We start from the raw sequence: 17,481 nt of genomic DNA on the forward strand, positions 1-17,481 counted from the left end.
TTTTTGATTCAACCCCCGGAACTACCTACACTTGACCCATCTACCGAGCAACTAATCTCCTAACGTCTTTTACCTTTTCCCCCCTCACAGGAGATCCCAGGAGCAAACCAGCACCGGGAGGCGGAGAAGGCGGGCTACCTGACGAAGCTCAGCGGCCGCACCTTCCCTTACATACCCCAGTGGAAGAGAAGGTACTGCGTCCTGGCCAAGGGTAGCCTCTTCTACTACGAGCGGGAAGACAGTAAGCCGGGGGAAAAGGCCAACGGGGTCATTAACCTCGCATACTTCGACCACGTGGCTGAGGCAGGACCCAAAGACTGCAAGAAAGCTACCAATGTGTTCGTGATCACCTCTCAAGACCGCAGCTTCTTCGATCCCGTGAGTATAATGAATATCTTGAATGAGGTGGTAAAAGACATGACTGATTGATGGTTATCAGTGGCTGAAAGAGTAGGCTGACAGATGGGAGTCGATGATCACACACACACACACACACACACACACACACACACACTACACAGGAATGAGGAACTACCTGAACGGGGTTCAGTGGGACAGAGAACTGGCAGGGAAGCCAGTTAATGAGATGATGGAATATGTAGCAACAAAATGCAAGGAGGCTGAGGAGAGGTTTGTACCCAAGGGTAACAGGATTAATGAAAAAGCCAGGATGAGCCCATGGTTTACCCAAAGGTGCAGGGAGGCAAAAACCAAGTGTGCTAGGGAATGGAAGAAATATAGAAGGCAAAGGACCCAGGAGAATAAGGAGAACAGTCGTAGAGCCAGAAACGAATATGCACAGATAAGAAGGGAGGCCCAAAGACAATATGAAAATGACATAGCAGCGAAAGCCAAATCTGACCCGAAACTGTTGTACAGCCACATCAGGAGGAAAACAACAGTCAAGGACCAGGTAATCAGGCTAAGGAAGGAAGGAGGAGAGACAACAAGAAATGACCGTGAAGTATGTGAAGAACTCAACAAGAGATTCAAAGAAGTGTTCACAGAGGAGACAGAAGGGACTCCAGAAAGACGGAGAGGTGGGGCACACCACCAAGTGCTGGACACAGTGCACACAACCGAGGAAGAAGTGAAGAGGCTTCTGAGTGAGCTAGATACCTCAAAGGCAATGGGGCCAGATAACATCTGAAGATTGAGACACTTATGCAGCATATGGGAATCTTTATTCAGGAAACGTTTCGCCACGCAGTGGCTTCATCAGTCCAATACAAAGAGGAAGGCGTAAGGAGAGGAGGAGAATGAGGTAATCAGTCCCTCAACCTGGAGTCGATGTGTTCAGTCCATCAATCTTGTAGAATGTACAGCATAGGGCCGTAGACGTGGCTTATATACTGTAGTGAGGTGACGTGAAGCAGTTGGAGGCGGGGTCATAGTGGTACCATCCACTAGTCGAAGTAGGTCTTCGTCCAAAGGTTGAACAAGTGTTGAAGAATTCTTTGTAACAAGATCCCATGATGCTGCTGTGTCTGACAGTTGTGATGAATGGTTTGAAAAACCGACATGTTGAAGATTGAGACACTTATGCAGCATATGGGAATCTTTATTCAGGAAACGTTTCGCCACGCAGTGGCTTCATCAGTCCAATACAAAGAGGAAGGCGTAAGGAGAGGAGGAGAATGAGGTAATCAGTCCCTCAACCTGGAGTCGATGTGTTCAGTCCATCAATCTTGTAGAATGTACAGCATAGGGCCGTAGACGTGGCTTATATACTGTAGTGAGGTGACGTGAAGCAGTTGGAGGCGGGGTCATAGTGGTACCATCCACTAGTCGAAGTAGGTCTTCGTCCAAAGGTTGAACAAGTGTTGAAGAATTCTTTGTAACAAGATCCCATGATGCTGCTGTGTCTGACAGTTGTGATGAATGGTTTGAAAAACCGACATGTTGAAGATTGACATGTTGAAGATTGAGACACTTGCGGCATATGGGAATATTCAGGAAACGTTTCAACACGCAGGCTTCCATTCAGTCCAATACAAAGAGGAAGGCGTAGTTGGAGGAGGAGAATGAGGCACCTGGGTCCTCAACCTGGAGTCGATGTAGCTTCAGTTCCATCAATCTTGTAGAATGCACAGATAGTCGACAGTACGGTTAATATACTGCAGCAGAGGCATGCAGCTTGGAGGGCCAGTAGGGTGGAAACATGACCACTAGTCGAAGCACCTCTTCCAGTCCAGGTTGAAACAAGTGTTGAAAGAAGTTCCTTGTAAACAAGAATCCCATGATGCCTGCTGTGTTCATTAGTTGTTGATCAAATGTCGGAAAACTTGACATGTTACACGTTGAAGATACTTTACGCAGCATATGGAATCGGAATTCAGGAAACGTTTCAAACCACGCAGTGGCTAGCCAGTCCAATACAAAGAGGAAGCGGCGTAAGGAAGGAGGAGGAGAATGAGGTAATTCAGTCTCCTTCAACCTGGAGTCGATGTGACCTAGCCCATCAATTCCCTTGTAGAATGGCACTACAGGGTCCGTAAGACGGGCTTATATACGGGTGCAGATGAGGTTGACGTGGAAGCAGTTCAGGGCGGGGTCATAGTGGTACCATCCACCTAGTCGAAGCTTAGGTCTTCGTCCAAAAGGCTTGAACAAGCGCCGAATAAGAATTCTTTGCAATCAAGATCCCATGACCGCTGGTGTTCTGACAGTTCGTGACGAATGGTTTGAAATGGACATGTTGAAGATTGGAGCACACTTTATGCAGCATATGGGAATCTTTATCAGGTAAAACGTTTCTTGCCACGCAGTGGCCATCTACTGTCCAATAACAGAAGGAAGGCGGTGAACAGAGGAACAGGAATAATGGCAGTCCTTCAACCCTGAGGTCGATGTGGTTCAATGTTCCATCCAATCCTTGTAGAATGCACATAGGGCCGTAGACGGGCTTATTACATACCTGTAAGCAGAGGTGACGTGAAAGCAGTTGAGGCAGGAACATAGTGGTACTCATCCAGCACTCCAGTCGAAGCAGGTTCGTTCCAAAAGCAAGAAACAAGTGTTGAAGAATTTTGCAACAAGATTGCCCAAGGATACAGTTCGACAGTTGTGATGAATGGCCGGAAAAACCTGACATGTTGAAGATTGAAGACACTTATGGCAGGCACACGGGGAATCTTTTATTCTAGGAAACGTGCTATCACGCAGTGGCAGCCATCAGTCCAACATGAGAGGAAGGCGTTATTGAGGAGGAGGAAGGTCGCAGGTAATCAGTCCCACCCTGGAGTCAGATGGTCTTCAGTCCATCAATCTTGTAGATGGCCCAGTAATAGGCCGTTAGGACGTGGCTTATATTAATTGCAGGGAACAGGTGACGTAAGCAGTTGGAGGCGGGGCCAGTGGTACCATCCACCGTGAGTCGGAAGTTAGGTGCTGGTCCAAAGGTTGAATTTCAATTGAACAAGTGTTGAAGAATTCTTTGTAACAAGACACATATGCTGCATAAGTGTCTCAATCTTCAACATGTCGGTTTTTCAAACCATTCATCACAACTGTCAGACACAGCAGCATCATGGGATCTTGTTACAAAGAATTCTTCAACACTTGTTCAACCTTTGGACGAAGACCTACTTCGACTAGTGGATGGTACCACTATGACCCCGCCTCCAACTGCTTCACGTCACCTCACTACAGTATATAAGCCACGTCTACGGCCCTATGCTGTACATTCTACAAGATTGATGGACTGAACACATCGACTCCAGGTTGAGGGACTGATTACCTCATTCTCCTCCTCTCCTTACGCCTTCCTCTTTGTATTGGACTGATGAAGCCACTGCGTGGCGAAACGTTTCCTGAATAAAGATTCCCATATGCTGCATAAGTGTCTCAATCTTCAACATGTCGGTTTTTCAAACCATTCATCACAACTGTCAGACACAGCAGCATCATGGGATCTTGTTACAAAGAATTCTTCAACACTTGTTCAACCTTTGGACGAAGACCTACTTCGACTAGTGGATGGTACCACTATGACCCCGCCTCCAACTGCTTCACGTCACCTCACTACAGTATATAAGCCACGTCTACGGCCCTATGCTGTACATTCTACAAGATTGATGGACTGAACACATCGACTCCAGGTTGAGGGACTGATTACCTCATTCTCCTCCTCTCCTTACGCCTTCCTCTTTGTATTGGACTGATGAAGCCACTGCGTGGCGAAACGTTTCCTGAATAAAGATTCCCATATGCTGCATAAGTGTCTCAATCTTCAACATGTCGGTTTTTCAAACCATTCATCACAACTGTCAGACACAGCAGCATCATGGGATCTTGTTACAAAGAATTCTTCAACACTTGTTCAACCTTTGGACGAAGACCTACTTCGACTAGTGGATGGTACCACTATGACCCCGCCTCCAACTGCTTCACGTCACCTCACTACAGTATATAAGCCACGTCTACGGCCCTATGCTGTACATTCTACAAGATTGATGGACTGAACACATCGACTCCAGGTTGAGGGACTGATTACCTCATTCTCCTCCTCTCCTTACGCCTTCCTCTTTGTATTGGACTGATGAAGCCACTGCGTGGCGAAACGTTTCCTGAATAAAGATTCCCATATGCTGCATAAGTGTCTCAATCTTCAACATGTCGGTTTTTCAAACCATTCATCACAACTGTCAGACACAGCAGCATCATGGGATCTTGTTACAAAGAATTCTTCAACACTTGTTCAACCTTTGGACGAAGACCTACTTCGACTAGTGGATGGTACCACTATGACCCCGCCTCCAACTGCTTCACGTCACCTCACTACAGTATATAAGCCACGTCTACGGCCCTATGCTGTACATTCTACAAGATTGATGGACTGAACACATCGACTCCAGGTTGAGGGACTGATTACCTCATTCTCCTCCTCTCCTTACGCCTTCCTCTTTGTATTGGACTGATGAAGCCACTGCGTGGCGAAACGTTTCCTGAATAAAGATTCCCATATGCTGCATAAGTGTCTCAATCTTCAACATGTCGGTTTTTCAAACCATTCATCACAACTGTCAGACACAGCAGCATCATGGGATCTTGTTACAAAGAATTCTTCAACACTTGTTCAACCTTTGGACGAAGACCTACTTCGACTAGTGGATGGTACCACTATGACCCCGCCTCCAACTGCTTCACGTCACCTCACTACAGTATATAAGCCACGTCTACGGCCCTATGCTGTACATTCTACAAGATTGATGGACTGAACACATCGACTCCAGGTTGAGGGACTGATTACCTCATTCTCCTCCTCTCCTTACGCCTTCCTCTTTGTATTGGACTGATGAAGCCACTGCGTGGCGAAACGTTTCCTGAATAAAGATTCCCATATGCTGCATAAGTGTCTCAATCTTCAACATGTCGGTTTTTCAAACCATTCATCACAACTGTCAGACACAGCAGCATCATGGGATCTTGTTACAAAGAATTCTTCAACACTTGTTCAACCTTTGGACGAAGACCTACTTCGACTAGTGGATGGTACCACTATGACCCCGCCTCCAACTGCTTCACGTCACCTCACTACAGTATATAAGCCACGTCTACGGCCCTATGCTGTACATTCTACAAGATTGATGGACTGAACACATCGACTCCAGGTTGAGGGACTGATTACCTCATTCTCCTCCTCTCCTTACGCCTTCCTCTTTGTATTGGACTGATGAAGCCACTGCGTGGCGAAACGTTTCCTGAATAAAGATTCCCATATGCTGCATAAGTGTCTCAATCTTCAACATGTCGGTTTTTCAAACCATTCATCACAACTGTCAGACACAGCAGCATCATGGGATCTTGTTACAAAGAATTCTTCAACACTTGTTCAACCTTTGGACGAAGACCTACTTCGACTAGTGGATGGTACCACTATGACCCCGCCTCCAACTGCTTCACGTCACCTCACTACAGTATATAAGCCACGTCTACGGCCCTATGCTGTACATTCTACAAGATTGATGGACTGAACACATCGACTCCAGGTTGAGGGACTGATTACCTCATTCTCCTCCTCTCCTTACGCCTTCCTCTTTGTATTGGACTGATGAAGCCACTGCGTGGCGAAACGTTTCCTGAATAAAGATTCCCATATGCTGCATAAGTGTCTCAATCTTCAACATGTCGGTTTTTCAAACCATTCATCACAGATAACATCTCCCCATGGGTATTGAGAGAGGGAGCAGAGGCGCTATGTGTACCCCTAACAACAATATTCAATACATCTATCGAAACAGGGAGATTGCCTGAGGCATGGAAGACAGCAAATGTAGTCCCAATCTTTAAAAAAGGAGACAGACATGAAGCATTAAACTACAGACCAGTGTCACTGACATGTATAGTATGCAAAATCATGGAGAAGATTATCAGGAGAAGAGTGGTGGAACACCTGGAAAGGAATGATCTCATCAACAGCAGCCAACATGGTTTCAGGGACGGGAAATCCTGTGTCACAAACCTACTGGAGTTCTATGACATGGTGACAGCAGTAAGACAAGAGAGAGAGGGGTGGGTGGATTGCATTTTCTTGGACTGCAAGAAGGCGCTTGACACAGTTCCACACAAGAGATTGGTGCAAAAACTGGAGGACCAAGCAGGGATAACAGGGAAGGCACTACAATGGATCAGGGAATACTTGTCAGGAAGACAGCAGCGAGTCATGGTACGTGGCGAGGTGTCAGAGTGGGCACCTGTGACCAGCGGGGTCCCGCAGGGGTCAGTCCTAGGACCAGTGCTGTTTCTGGTATTTGTGAACGACATGACGGAAGGAATAGACTCTGAGGTGTCCCTGTTTGCAGATGACGTGAAGTTGATGAGAAGAATACACTCGATCGAAGACCAGGCAGAACTACAAAGGGATCTGGACAGGCTGCAGACCTGGTCCAGCAATTGGCTCCTGGAGTTCAATCCCACCAAGTGCAAAGTCATGAAGATTGGGGAAGGGCAAAGAAGGCCGCAGACGGAGTACAGTCTAGGGGGTCAGAGACTACAAACCTCACTCAAGAAAAAAGATCTTGGGGTGAGTATAACACCAGGCACATCTCCTGAAGCGCACATCAACTAAATAACTGCTGCAGCATATGGGCGCCTAGCAAACCTCAGAACAGCATTCCGACATCTTAATAAGGAATCATTCAGGACCCTGTACACCGTGTATGTTAGGCCCATATTGGAGTATGCGGCACCAGTTTGGAACCGACACCTAGCCAAGCACGTGAAGAAACTAGAGAAAGTGCAAAGGTTTGCAGCAAGACTAGTCCCAGAGCTAAGAGGTATGTCCTACGAGGAGAGGTTAAGGGAAATCAACCTGACGACACTGGAGGACAGGAGAGATAGGGGGGACATGATAACGACATACAAAATACTGAGAGGAATTGACAAGGTGGACAAAGACAGGATGTTCCAGAGATTGGACACAGTAACAAGGGGACACAGTTGGAAGCTGAAGACACAGATGAATCACAGGGATGTTAGGAAGTATTTCTTCAGCCACAGAGTAGTCAGTAAGTGGAATAGTTTGGGAAGCGATGTAGTGGAGGCAGGATCCATACATAGCTTTAAGCAGAGGTATGATAAAGCTCACGGCTCAGGGAGAGTGACCTAGTAGCGATCAGTGAAGAAGCGGGGCCAGGAGCTCGGACTCGACCCCCGCAACCTCAACTAGGTGAGTACACTGCTCAGTCCATGTTATACACAGTATTTTTAGGTGGAAGTAGAGATATTACGAAAACTTGAATTTAAAAATTATAAAATATTCTGTGTAAGAGATGAATAAGGATTATAATTATTTTACATTAAGGCTAGTTATGCTGTATATGCTAAGTTGCTATTTACAGTAAAGACAACATAATAATAACGATAACTTCTCAGAAATGGAGCAGAACTCTACCCGGTTCGAGGCATATCTAAAAATACCAGCATAGGCTCCACCACAACGCCATGTGGGACTAAGAGGATTCATCCAACTAAGTATATTTCTATACAGTAGAGAAGCTAGCACGGGTCCCATGCTATTACGATTTCACGAGTCACTGATACGGCTTTGAAGAGACTTGAACTAGATTAAGTCGCTGCCATGTGTAGGTGTGGGATTCATACATAAAAACCTTCACTTGTGATCACAGAGAGGCCAGTGCTAACTTTTGTAATGTATCGAAATGTACCTCGTTGGACGATTCCTATTAATCCCGAATGGCGTAGTTATGTGAGCGTTGGTTCTGATAATTTTCGAGCTGCCTAATTGTGAGTCCAGTCTTGCTCCGTTTCTGAGTTGTTTACAGCCGTGTAATTACGATTTCACGAGTCGGTAGCTAATCCTAATACACATGTATTTAAGCTATGTGAGTCAGATCGTAAACTACAAAAAAAAAAACACTGATAATATAAAGCAAGTTACAATTTGTGAGAATATCTTCCGTATACCTTTAACATGTACAGCATTTTGAACATAATTTATGCTAATAAAGAGTTATTTTGTGGATGAAAATTAAAAATTTATGCGGGAGATGAAGCATTGCAAAAGTCAATGCAGTGATTTACAAAATTTTCTCAAGTAAACCATTAACCAGAACTAGAAGTGTTCTTCCTAGAGATTATTTATCAAGTAGTGAGTGAGATGGAACATGGATGACAACCACAAGGCAGATCAGGAATGACTGATAAGATTAGATTAAATGTCGCTCAGGTCACCGAAGGAGATAAAACAGCCAAAGTCAGTTCAAGCCAGGCTTGTTCTGGAGATTAGAGCACATGACAGAGCCCTGAGAAACGTAAACATCAACACAAACGAAGCCGTAGCTAAAATTCACGTTAGCAATATTGTGTATAAGAACCGAAACAAGACAGGGTCTTTGGAGGCTCGAAGATGGGCAGATAGTTTTGTAATACTGGATGTTTATGGTCTCTAACAGAACGAAAAAGTGTGTTGTTAGTATCAACAAGGAGAGCACTTTTCATATGTTCTTTGTCAGAAAGAGAGCAATCAATATTATCAATGCACTTGGGAAGGCAAGAAAAACAGGACAGAGTAAACATCAGAAGACATGCATAAAAACAGGACTTTATTGAAGATAACATTTCAGTCTAAAGAGAGCTTATTTGAGCGAACGTTTCTCTATAAGGAGAGCATTAATGGGACAACGATTCGCTTTAAGGAGAGCTGTCTCAAATCATGAAAAAGCTCTCCTAAGACGAAGCGTTGTCCCAGTGAAGACTTGCACTGCCACATGTGTCTTAGTAATCATTCCCACCTACAACAAGTCGAAGCTTCAACCAGAGCAAACAACAGGAATATCGATGCGGGAGGAGAATTTTTTGAAGTTTATTATTTTGATAATACGAATTCTCTGTCTCAGATTTATAAGAGAGTGAGAGTGCTGGTGTCTTCATCGTGAAAACTAAGTTTCTAACTCAATCATTTTTTTCTTTACCTTTCTGGCCCTCCGTTAGTTTTAAGATTTTCACATTAGAGTTCCTTAAAATTAAAATATTCATGATCAGAAATTTTGCATTTCTTCGTTCTTGTCTTTACGCATCTTTGTGTTCCATTATGTCAACGCTTATTTCTCTCTGTTCTTCTGTTGTGTACCCGTGTCTGTATAATTACGGGCGTGTGCACCTATTAAATGTGCAAGTGTGTGCACCTGTATCTTGTGTTGCTGTGTATCTACTCTCTCTCTCTCTGTCTCCATTATACCATCAAAACCCTTTGCTAATCTCCCTGAGAGAGAGAGAGAGAGAGAGAGAGAGAGAGAGAGAGAGAGAGAGAGAGAGAGAGAGAGAGAGAGAGAGAGAGAGAGAAGGGGAGGTGTCTGGAGTTTTGCCCTTAACATTCCGTCTGATCAAAGCACTACTATCCAGTATTTTATGTCCGATTCTGGGAGTATACGCTACGTAATGATTCAGCTGTCTTCTGTCGGAGCTCACTGAGTTATTACTGTCATCTGCTGTCCTGGCTGAGTTGCTTATTATTGTCTGCTAGTGCTGTTGGTTGAGTTATTACTGTTTTCTGCTGGTGCTGTTGAAGGTATTACTATCTTCTCTTGTGTGTTTGTGTGTGTGTGTGTGTGTGTGTGTGTGTGTGTGTGTGTGTGTGTGTGTGTGTGTGTGTGTGTACTCACCTATTTGTACTCACCTATTTGTGGTTGCAGGGGTCGAGTCATAGCTCCTGGCCCCGCCTCTTCACTGATTGCTACTAGGTCCTCTCTCTCCCTGCTACATGAGCTATATCATACCTCGCCTTAAAACTATGTATGGTTCCCGCCTCCACTACTTCACTTTCTAGACTATTCCACGACTTGACTACTCTATGACTGAAGAAATACTTCCTAACATCCCTTCGATTCATCTGAGTCTTCAACTTCCAATTGTGACCTCTTGTGTCTGTGTCCCATCTCTGGAACATCCTGTCTTTGTCCACCTTGTCTATTCCGCGCAGTATTTTATATGTCGTTATCATCTCTCCCCTGACCCTCCTGGCCTCCAGTGTCGTCAGGCCGATTTCCCTCAACCTTTCTTCGTAGGACAATCCCCGTAGCTCTGGGACTAGTCTTGTTGCAAACCTTTGCACTTTCTCTAATTTCTTGACGTGCTTGACTAGGTGTGGATTCCAAACTGGTGCTGCATACTCCAGTATGGGCCTGACGTAAATGGTATACAGGGTCTTGAACGACTCCTTACTGAGGTATCGGAACGCTATCCGTAGGTTTGCCAGTCGCCCTTATGCTGCAGCAGTTATCTGATTTATGTGCGCCTCAGGAGATATGCTCGGTGTTATACTCACCCCCAGATCTTTTTCCTTGAGTGAGGTTTGCAGTCTTTGGCCATCTAAACTATATTGTGTCTGCGGTCTTCTTTGCCCTTCCCCAATCTTCATGACTTTGCATTTGGCAGGGTTAAACTCAAGGAGCCAGTTGCTGGACCAGGCTTGCAGCCTGTCCAGGTCTCTTTGTAGTCCTGCCTGATCCTCATCCGATTTGATTCTTCTCATTAACTTCACATCATCTGCAAACAAGGACACTTCTGAGTCTATCCCTTCCGTTATGTCGTTCACATATACCAAGAACAGCACAGGTCCTAGGACTGACCCCTGTGGAACCCCGCTTGTCACAAGCGCCCACTCTGACACCTCGTCACGTACCATGACTCGTTGTTGCCTCCCTGTCAGGTATTCTCTGATCCATTGCAGTGCCTTTCCTGTTATGTGTGCCTGATCTTCTAGCTTTTTCAGTAACCTCTTGTGAGGAACTGTGTCGAAGGCCTTTTTGCAGTCCAAAAAAATGCAGTCGATCCACCCCTCTCTCTCTTGTCTTACTTCTGTCACCTTGTCATAAAACTCTAGTAGGTTTGTGACACAGGATTTTCCTTCCCTGAAACCATGCTGGTTGTCAATTATACACTTGTTTCTTTCCAGGTGCTCCACCACTCTCCTCCTGATGATCTTCTCCATGACCTTGCATACTATACACGTTAGTGATACAGGTCTGTAGTTTAGTGCCTCATGTCTGTCTCCCTTTTTAAAAATTGGGACTACATTTGCCATCTTCCATACCTCAGGGAGTTGCCCAGTTTCAAATGATGTGTTGAAGATCTTTGTTAATGGCACACACAATATCTCTGCTCCCTCTTTAAGGACCCACGGAGAGATGTTGTCTGGTCCCACCGCCTTTGAGGTGTCAAGTTCGCATAGCAGCTTCTTCACTTCCTCCTTGGTTATATGTACCTCATCCAGCACTTGCTGGTGTACCCCCCTGTTCTGATTTCCTGGAGTCCTACTGGTTTCCACTGTAAATACTTCTTTAAATCTCGTGTTGAGCTCCTGACATACCTCTCGGTCGTTGCTTGTGAATTCCCCATCACCCTTCCTCAGTCTGATTACCTGGTCCTTGACTGTTGTTTTCCTCCTGATGTGGCTGTACAACAGCTTCGGGTCAGTCTTGACTTTCGATGCTATGTCATTTTCATATTGTCGCTGAGCCTCCCTTCTTATCTGTGCATATTCATTTCTGGCTCTTCGGCTAATCTCTTTATTTTCCTGAGTTCTCTGTCTTCTGTACCTTTTCCATTCTCTAGTACACCTAGTTTTTGCCTCCCTACACCTTTGGGTGAACCAAGGACTCGTTCTGTTCTTCCCATTATTTCTGTTTCCCTTGGGAACAAACCTCTCCTCTGCCTCCTTGCATTTTGTTGCCACATAGTCCATCATTTCTTGTACTGGTTTTCCTGTCAGTTCCCTCTCCCACTGAATGTTTTGAAGGAAGTTCCTCATGCCTGAGTAGTTCCCCCTTTTGTAGTTTGGTTTTTCCCATCCTATTCCTGCTACTCTCTCCACTTGGAGCTCAACTATGTAGTCGAAGCACAGAACCACATGATCACTAGCTCCCAGGGGCCTTTCATACAAGATATCCTCGATGTCTGAACTACTCAAGGTGAATACAAGGTCCAGTCTTGCTGGTTCATCTTCTCCTCTCTCTCTGGTAGTGTCTCTAACATGTTGATGCATGAGGTTTTCCAGTACTACATCCATCATCTTGGCTCTCCATGTTTCGGAACCCCCATGGGGCTCCAGGTTTTCCCAGTCAATCTCCTTGTGATTGAAATCACCCATAACTAGTAACTTTGCTCCCCCCACGTGTGCTCTCCTGGCCACCTCGGCTAGTGTGTCGACCATGGCTCTGTTGCTCTCATCGTATTCTTCTCTTGGTCTCCTGCAGTTCTGTGGTGGGTTGTACATTACTGCAATTATCACCTTATGTCCCTCAGACTGGATTGTTCCTACTAAGTAGTCCCTTTCACCCGTGCCATCCATTCCTTCCATTTTCTCAAAACCCCACTGGCTTTTAATGAGCAGTGCAACTCCTCCTCCCCCTCTCCTCCCTCTGTCTTTCCTGAAGATTTGATATCCGGGTGGAAAGATTGAATCTGTTATTATTCTGGTGAGTTTTGTTTCTGTGAGTGCTATTATGTCTGGGGATGTCTCCTTGATTCTTTCGTGCCACTCCTCATACTTATTTGTTATTCCATCTGCATTTGTATACCATACCTTCAACTTCTTTTCTAAGACTGTGGTCTGGGAGGTGTATTGGGGTTGGGGAAGTGGGAGACCTGATAAGGAACTATGGGTGGTTGCTGTGGGGGTGGAGTTTGTAATGTAGTGGGTGGGGGCATTGGATATGGCATGGGTGTTTTGGTTTAGAGTGTTTGGCTGCACTGGGGTTGACCTGGTTGGGAGGCTTCTATAGGAAGCTGTGAGGGAGGTTGTATTTGATCTTCTTCCTGTGTCTGGGATCTCCTGTCTGTCTTCTCCATCCCCTCTCTTTCCTCCTTTCGCCTTTGTACCATCTCTCTCAGTTTCCGCCTTTCGTCTTGTGTTCTGTCGCGGTCGAGATACACCTTCCTGTATGCCGGCATGTCCCTTAATCGTGCTTTTTCCTGCAGTATCCTGTTCCGAGTCGATTCTGCCTTGAAGGTCACTTTCACTGGCCGGGTTCTTTTTTTTACAAACCCCCCTATTCTCCGAAAATTTTCCAGCTGGGTCATGTCGTCTTCTCCGATTACTTTCATGATGCTTTCAATTGCTTTTTTTTCCCCTTGTTTTCTTGCTTCATATGTTTCCCCTTCAACTTCCTGTAGCCCATACACAAAGACTGACCTCACCCTTTCATTCTCCCACTGCATATCCCTGTGTATCCCCTCATTCAATTTGATTTCCTCCATTGCAGCTTTCCTTTCTTCAGTTTCACTAGCTACTGTACATGGGCTCAGTGGCCTGTCATTTTCCCTTCTCGGCTTTCCCTGGGCTCTGTTGTGGTCTTTTAGGGCCTCCACATATAGCTTAGCTCTTTCATTTACTACAGTCTCCACTGATAGAGCTTCTACATGCAGTTTTGCTCCTTCTTTCCCTACAGTCCCCTTATTTGTGGCTGAGGTAGCGGTCTCTGTTGTCAATCCCAAAATGTTCTTTAGTTCTTTAGGCTGTTTCAGATTTTCCAGTTCCTCTTCTAAACTCTGTATCCTGGCCTCTGCTGCTTTGACTTTCACCTCCCACTTCCTGCTTTCCATGTCTATCCTCTCTTCCATTCTCATGCTAAGTTCTTCTAGTTTCTTTTCCCATTCTTGTTCCCTTTTTGTGAGCTCTGCTGCCCAATCTTCCTTTGCAGTTTCCTCCTCCTGTCCCTTGGGTTTTCTTGTTGCTCTCTGGCAACCCATTTTTGTTTTATCCTGATTGCCTCAGAGTGGGAAACCTATGTAATTCTGTATGTTAGGTTAGTATTGTATATGTCAGAGTGTGGGGGGGGGAGGTAGAGGAGGAACTGTGGCTATATGGGAGAGTAGTGGGGAGGGGGAGTGGGAAGGAGAGTGAAGCAAGTGGGTAAGTGGGTGAGGGAGAGGTGGGGAGGGGGAGGGTGAAAGAGGGAGGGGAGGGATCAGGTGAAGGAGTGAGATGTCGGTGGGGGAGGGGGGGAGTGTATGTGTGAGTCTGGCAATATGTGTGTGTGTGTGTGTGTGTGTTGTGTGTGTGTGTGTTGTGTGTGTGTGTGTGTGGGTGTGTGGGGTGGGGGGGTGTGGGGGGTGTGGGGTGGGTGTGGGTGGGTGTGTGGGTGGGTGTGTGGGTGTGGGTGTGTGTGGGTGTGTGGGTGTGGGTGTGGGTGTGTGTGTGTGTGGGTGTGTGTGTGTGTGGGTGTGTGTGGGTGTGGGTGTGTGTGGGTGTGTGTGGGTGTGTGTGGGTGTGGGTGTGTGTGGGTGTGTGTGGGTGTGTGTGGGTGTGTGTGGGTGTGTGTGGGTGTGGGTGTGTGTGTGTGTGTGTGGGGTGTGTGGGTGGGTGTGTGGGTGGGTGTGTGGGTGGGTGTGTGGGTGTGTGGGTGGGTGTGTGGGTGGGTGTGTGAGTGGGTGGGTGTGTGGGTGTGTGGGTGGGTGTGTGGGTGGGTGTGTGTGGGTGTGTGTGGGTGTGTGTGGGTGTGGGTGGGTGTGTGTGGGTGTGTGTGGGTGTGTGTGGGTGTGTGTGGGTGTGTGTGGGTGTGTGTGGGTGTGTGTGGGTGTGTGTGGGTGTGTGTGTGTGGGTGTGTGGGTGTGCGTGCGCACACTAGGCTACGCTACTCTTTTGAAGATTATAAAAAAAAAATTTCACAATCAATTCCTTATTAATATGCACTAATATATACTATATAATATTAATTGCGTACACTTGTGTTTGTGTGTGTGTGTGTTTACTAGCTTGTCGTTCTTTGAAAAAGAGGGGGGGGTCACGTTAACACTATTTGTTATTGTTGTTGTTTCACCGGTACTCTCCCGGCCCAGATCTCCGCACACTAGGCTACTTTACTTTTTGAAGATTATAGGATTATTTTTTCTCACTCAATTCCTTATTATTATATACTAATGTTTATTATAACAATAATTACGGGTGCACACGTGTGTTTGTATGTGCGTACTTGTTTACTAGCTTGTCCCTCAGAAAAACGGGGGGGGGGGGTTCACTAGGCTACACAACTCTTCTGGAGTTTACCTGGCGATATTTAGATAATTTACTAACCACTATCTATCTCCTGGTACTGAAATAGGGAGAGAGAGATGGTATAGCATACAACCAGCAGGGCGAGACACTTGAGACTTTAGACACTAACCAAAATTAACCACAAATAGGCAAGTGATGTCGTCTGCACAACAATGGAGGTTCCTGCTGGTCGGCTGCTATCAACTCCTTCAATTTTGTAACTCCTTCAGGAACTTTATCATGCATTCAAGTTTTTATTTTCTTTTTCTTTTAAGACTTGGTATTCCCTCTTTTTTCTTTAGTACAGTATTATGGTCATAACAAGTCTGATGATGTTAGCTACATTCACAACACCAACAGCTGGGGATTGACTAATTTTTCTTACTTTCAGTATTTACTTAATCACTCTTTTATGACCTTATCACTACACTGCTGCTATAATCAACCAACATATGTATTTGTTAATATTTCAGATCACACCGTTAACCCAATTAACTGTTTGGATATTTTGTGTCAACACTGCGGCCAGTAGCCTGATCAGCTGACTGCTACCCTCCCTCACTCAAATTTCATTCAAATTTAAATTGTAAAATTCTTGATCCTATCACATTATTCGCACTCTTGAAAGCTATTACACTCTTGTAGGTATGTTCACTGATTCACTCACGTACGATGACCGCTAATAATATCTTAGGACAGCCACTAGAACGCTAAATCCTGGGAGCACTATTTAGCGATACTGCTTCACGTGTGTGTGTGTGTGTGTGTGTGTGTGTGTGTGTGTGTGTGTGTTTGTGTGTTTGTGTGTACTCACCTAGTTGTACTCACCTAGTTGAGGTTGCAGGGGTCGAGTCCGAGCTCCTGGCCCCGCCTCTTCACTGATCGCTACTAGGTCACTCTCCCTGAACCGTGAGCTTTATCATACCTCTGCTTAAAGCTATGTATGGATCCTGCCTCCACTACATCGCTTCCCAAACTATTCCACTTCCTGACTACTCTGTGGCTGAAGAAATACTTCCTAACATCCCTGTGATTCATCTGTGTCTTCAACTTCCAACTGTGTCCCCTTGTTACTGTGTCCAATCTCTGGAACATCCTGTCTTTGTCCACCTTGTCAATTCCTCTCAGTATTTTGTATGTCGTTATCATGTCCCCCCTATCTCTCCTGTCCTCCAGTGTCGTCAGGTTGATTTCCCTTAACCTCTCCTCGTAGGACATACCTCTTAGCTCTGGGACTAGTCTTGTTGCAAACCTTTGCACTTTCTCTAGTTTCTTTACGTGCTTGGCTAGGTGTGGGTTCCAAACTGGTGCCGCATACTCCAATATGGGCCTAACGTACACGGTGTACAGGGTCCTGAACGATTCCTTATTAAGATGTCGGAATGCTGTTCTGAGGTTTGCTAGGCGCCCATATGCTGCAGCAGTTATTTGGTTGATGTGCGCTTCAGGAGATGTGCCTGGTGTTATACTCACCCCAAGATCTTTTTCCTTGAGTGAGGTTTGTAGTCTCTGGCCCCCTAGACTGTACTCCGTCTGCGGTCTTCTTTGCCCTTCCCCAATCTTCATGACTTTGCACTTGGTGGGATTGAACTCCAGGAGCCAATTGCTGGACCAGGTCTGCAGCCTGTCCAGATCCCTTTGTAGTTCTGCCTGGTCTTCGATCGAGTGAATTCTTCTCATCAACTTCACGTCATCTGCAAACAGGGACACCTCAGAGTCTATTCCTTCCGTCATGTCGTTCACAAATACCAGAAACAGCACTGGTCCTAGGACTGACCCCTGTGGGACCCCGCTGGTCACAGGTGCCCACTCTGACACCTCGCCACGTACCATGACTCGCTGCTGTCTTCCTGACAAGTATTCCCTGATCCATTGTAGTGCCTTCCCTGTTATCCCTGCTTGGTCCTCCAGTTTTTGCACCAATCTCTTGTGTGGAACTGTGTCAAACGCCTTCTTGCAGTCCAAGAAAATGCAATCCACCCACC

General features: G+C 45.8%; 1 protein-coding gene across 18 annotated transcripts in view; it reads left to right on the forward strand.

Moving 5' to 3' along the window:
- Positions 1 to 17,481, forward strand: part of LOC128692119 (serine-rich adhesin for platelets) — a 580,093-nt gene that overhangs the window by 508,997 nt on the left and 53,615 nt on the right. For 2 of the 18 annotated variants that reach the window (XM_070085061.1, XM_070085075.1), the window contains exon 2: positions 91 to 378. The exons of the other annotated variants lie outside the window; for them this stretch is intronic. In XM_070085061.1, coding sequence (XP_069941162.1) covers positions 91 to 378 — 288 coding nt within the window. The remainder of the gene's footprint in view (positions 1 to 90; positions 379 to 17,481) is intronic. 18 annotated transcript variants of the gene reach the window in all.

The sequence above is a fragment of the Cherax quadricarinatus genome, chromosome 15 (genome assembly GCF_038502225.1).
Source record: "Cherax quadricarinatus isolate ZL_2023a chromosome 15, ASM3850222v1, whole genome shotgun sequence".
NCBI lineage: Eukaryota > Metazoa > Arthropoda > Malacostraca > Decapoda > Parastacidae > Cherax > Cherax quadricarinatus.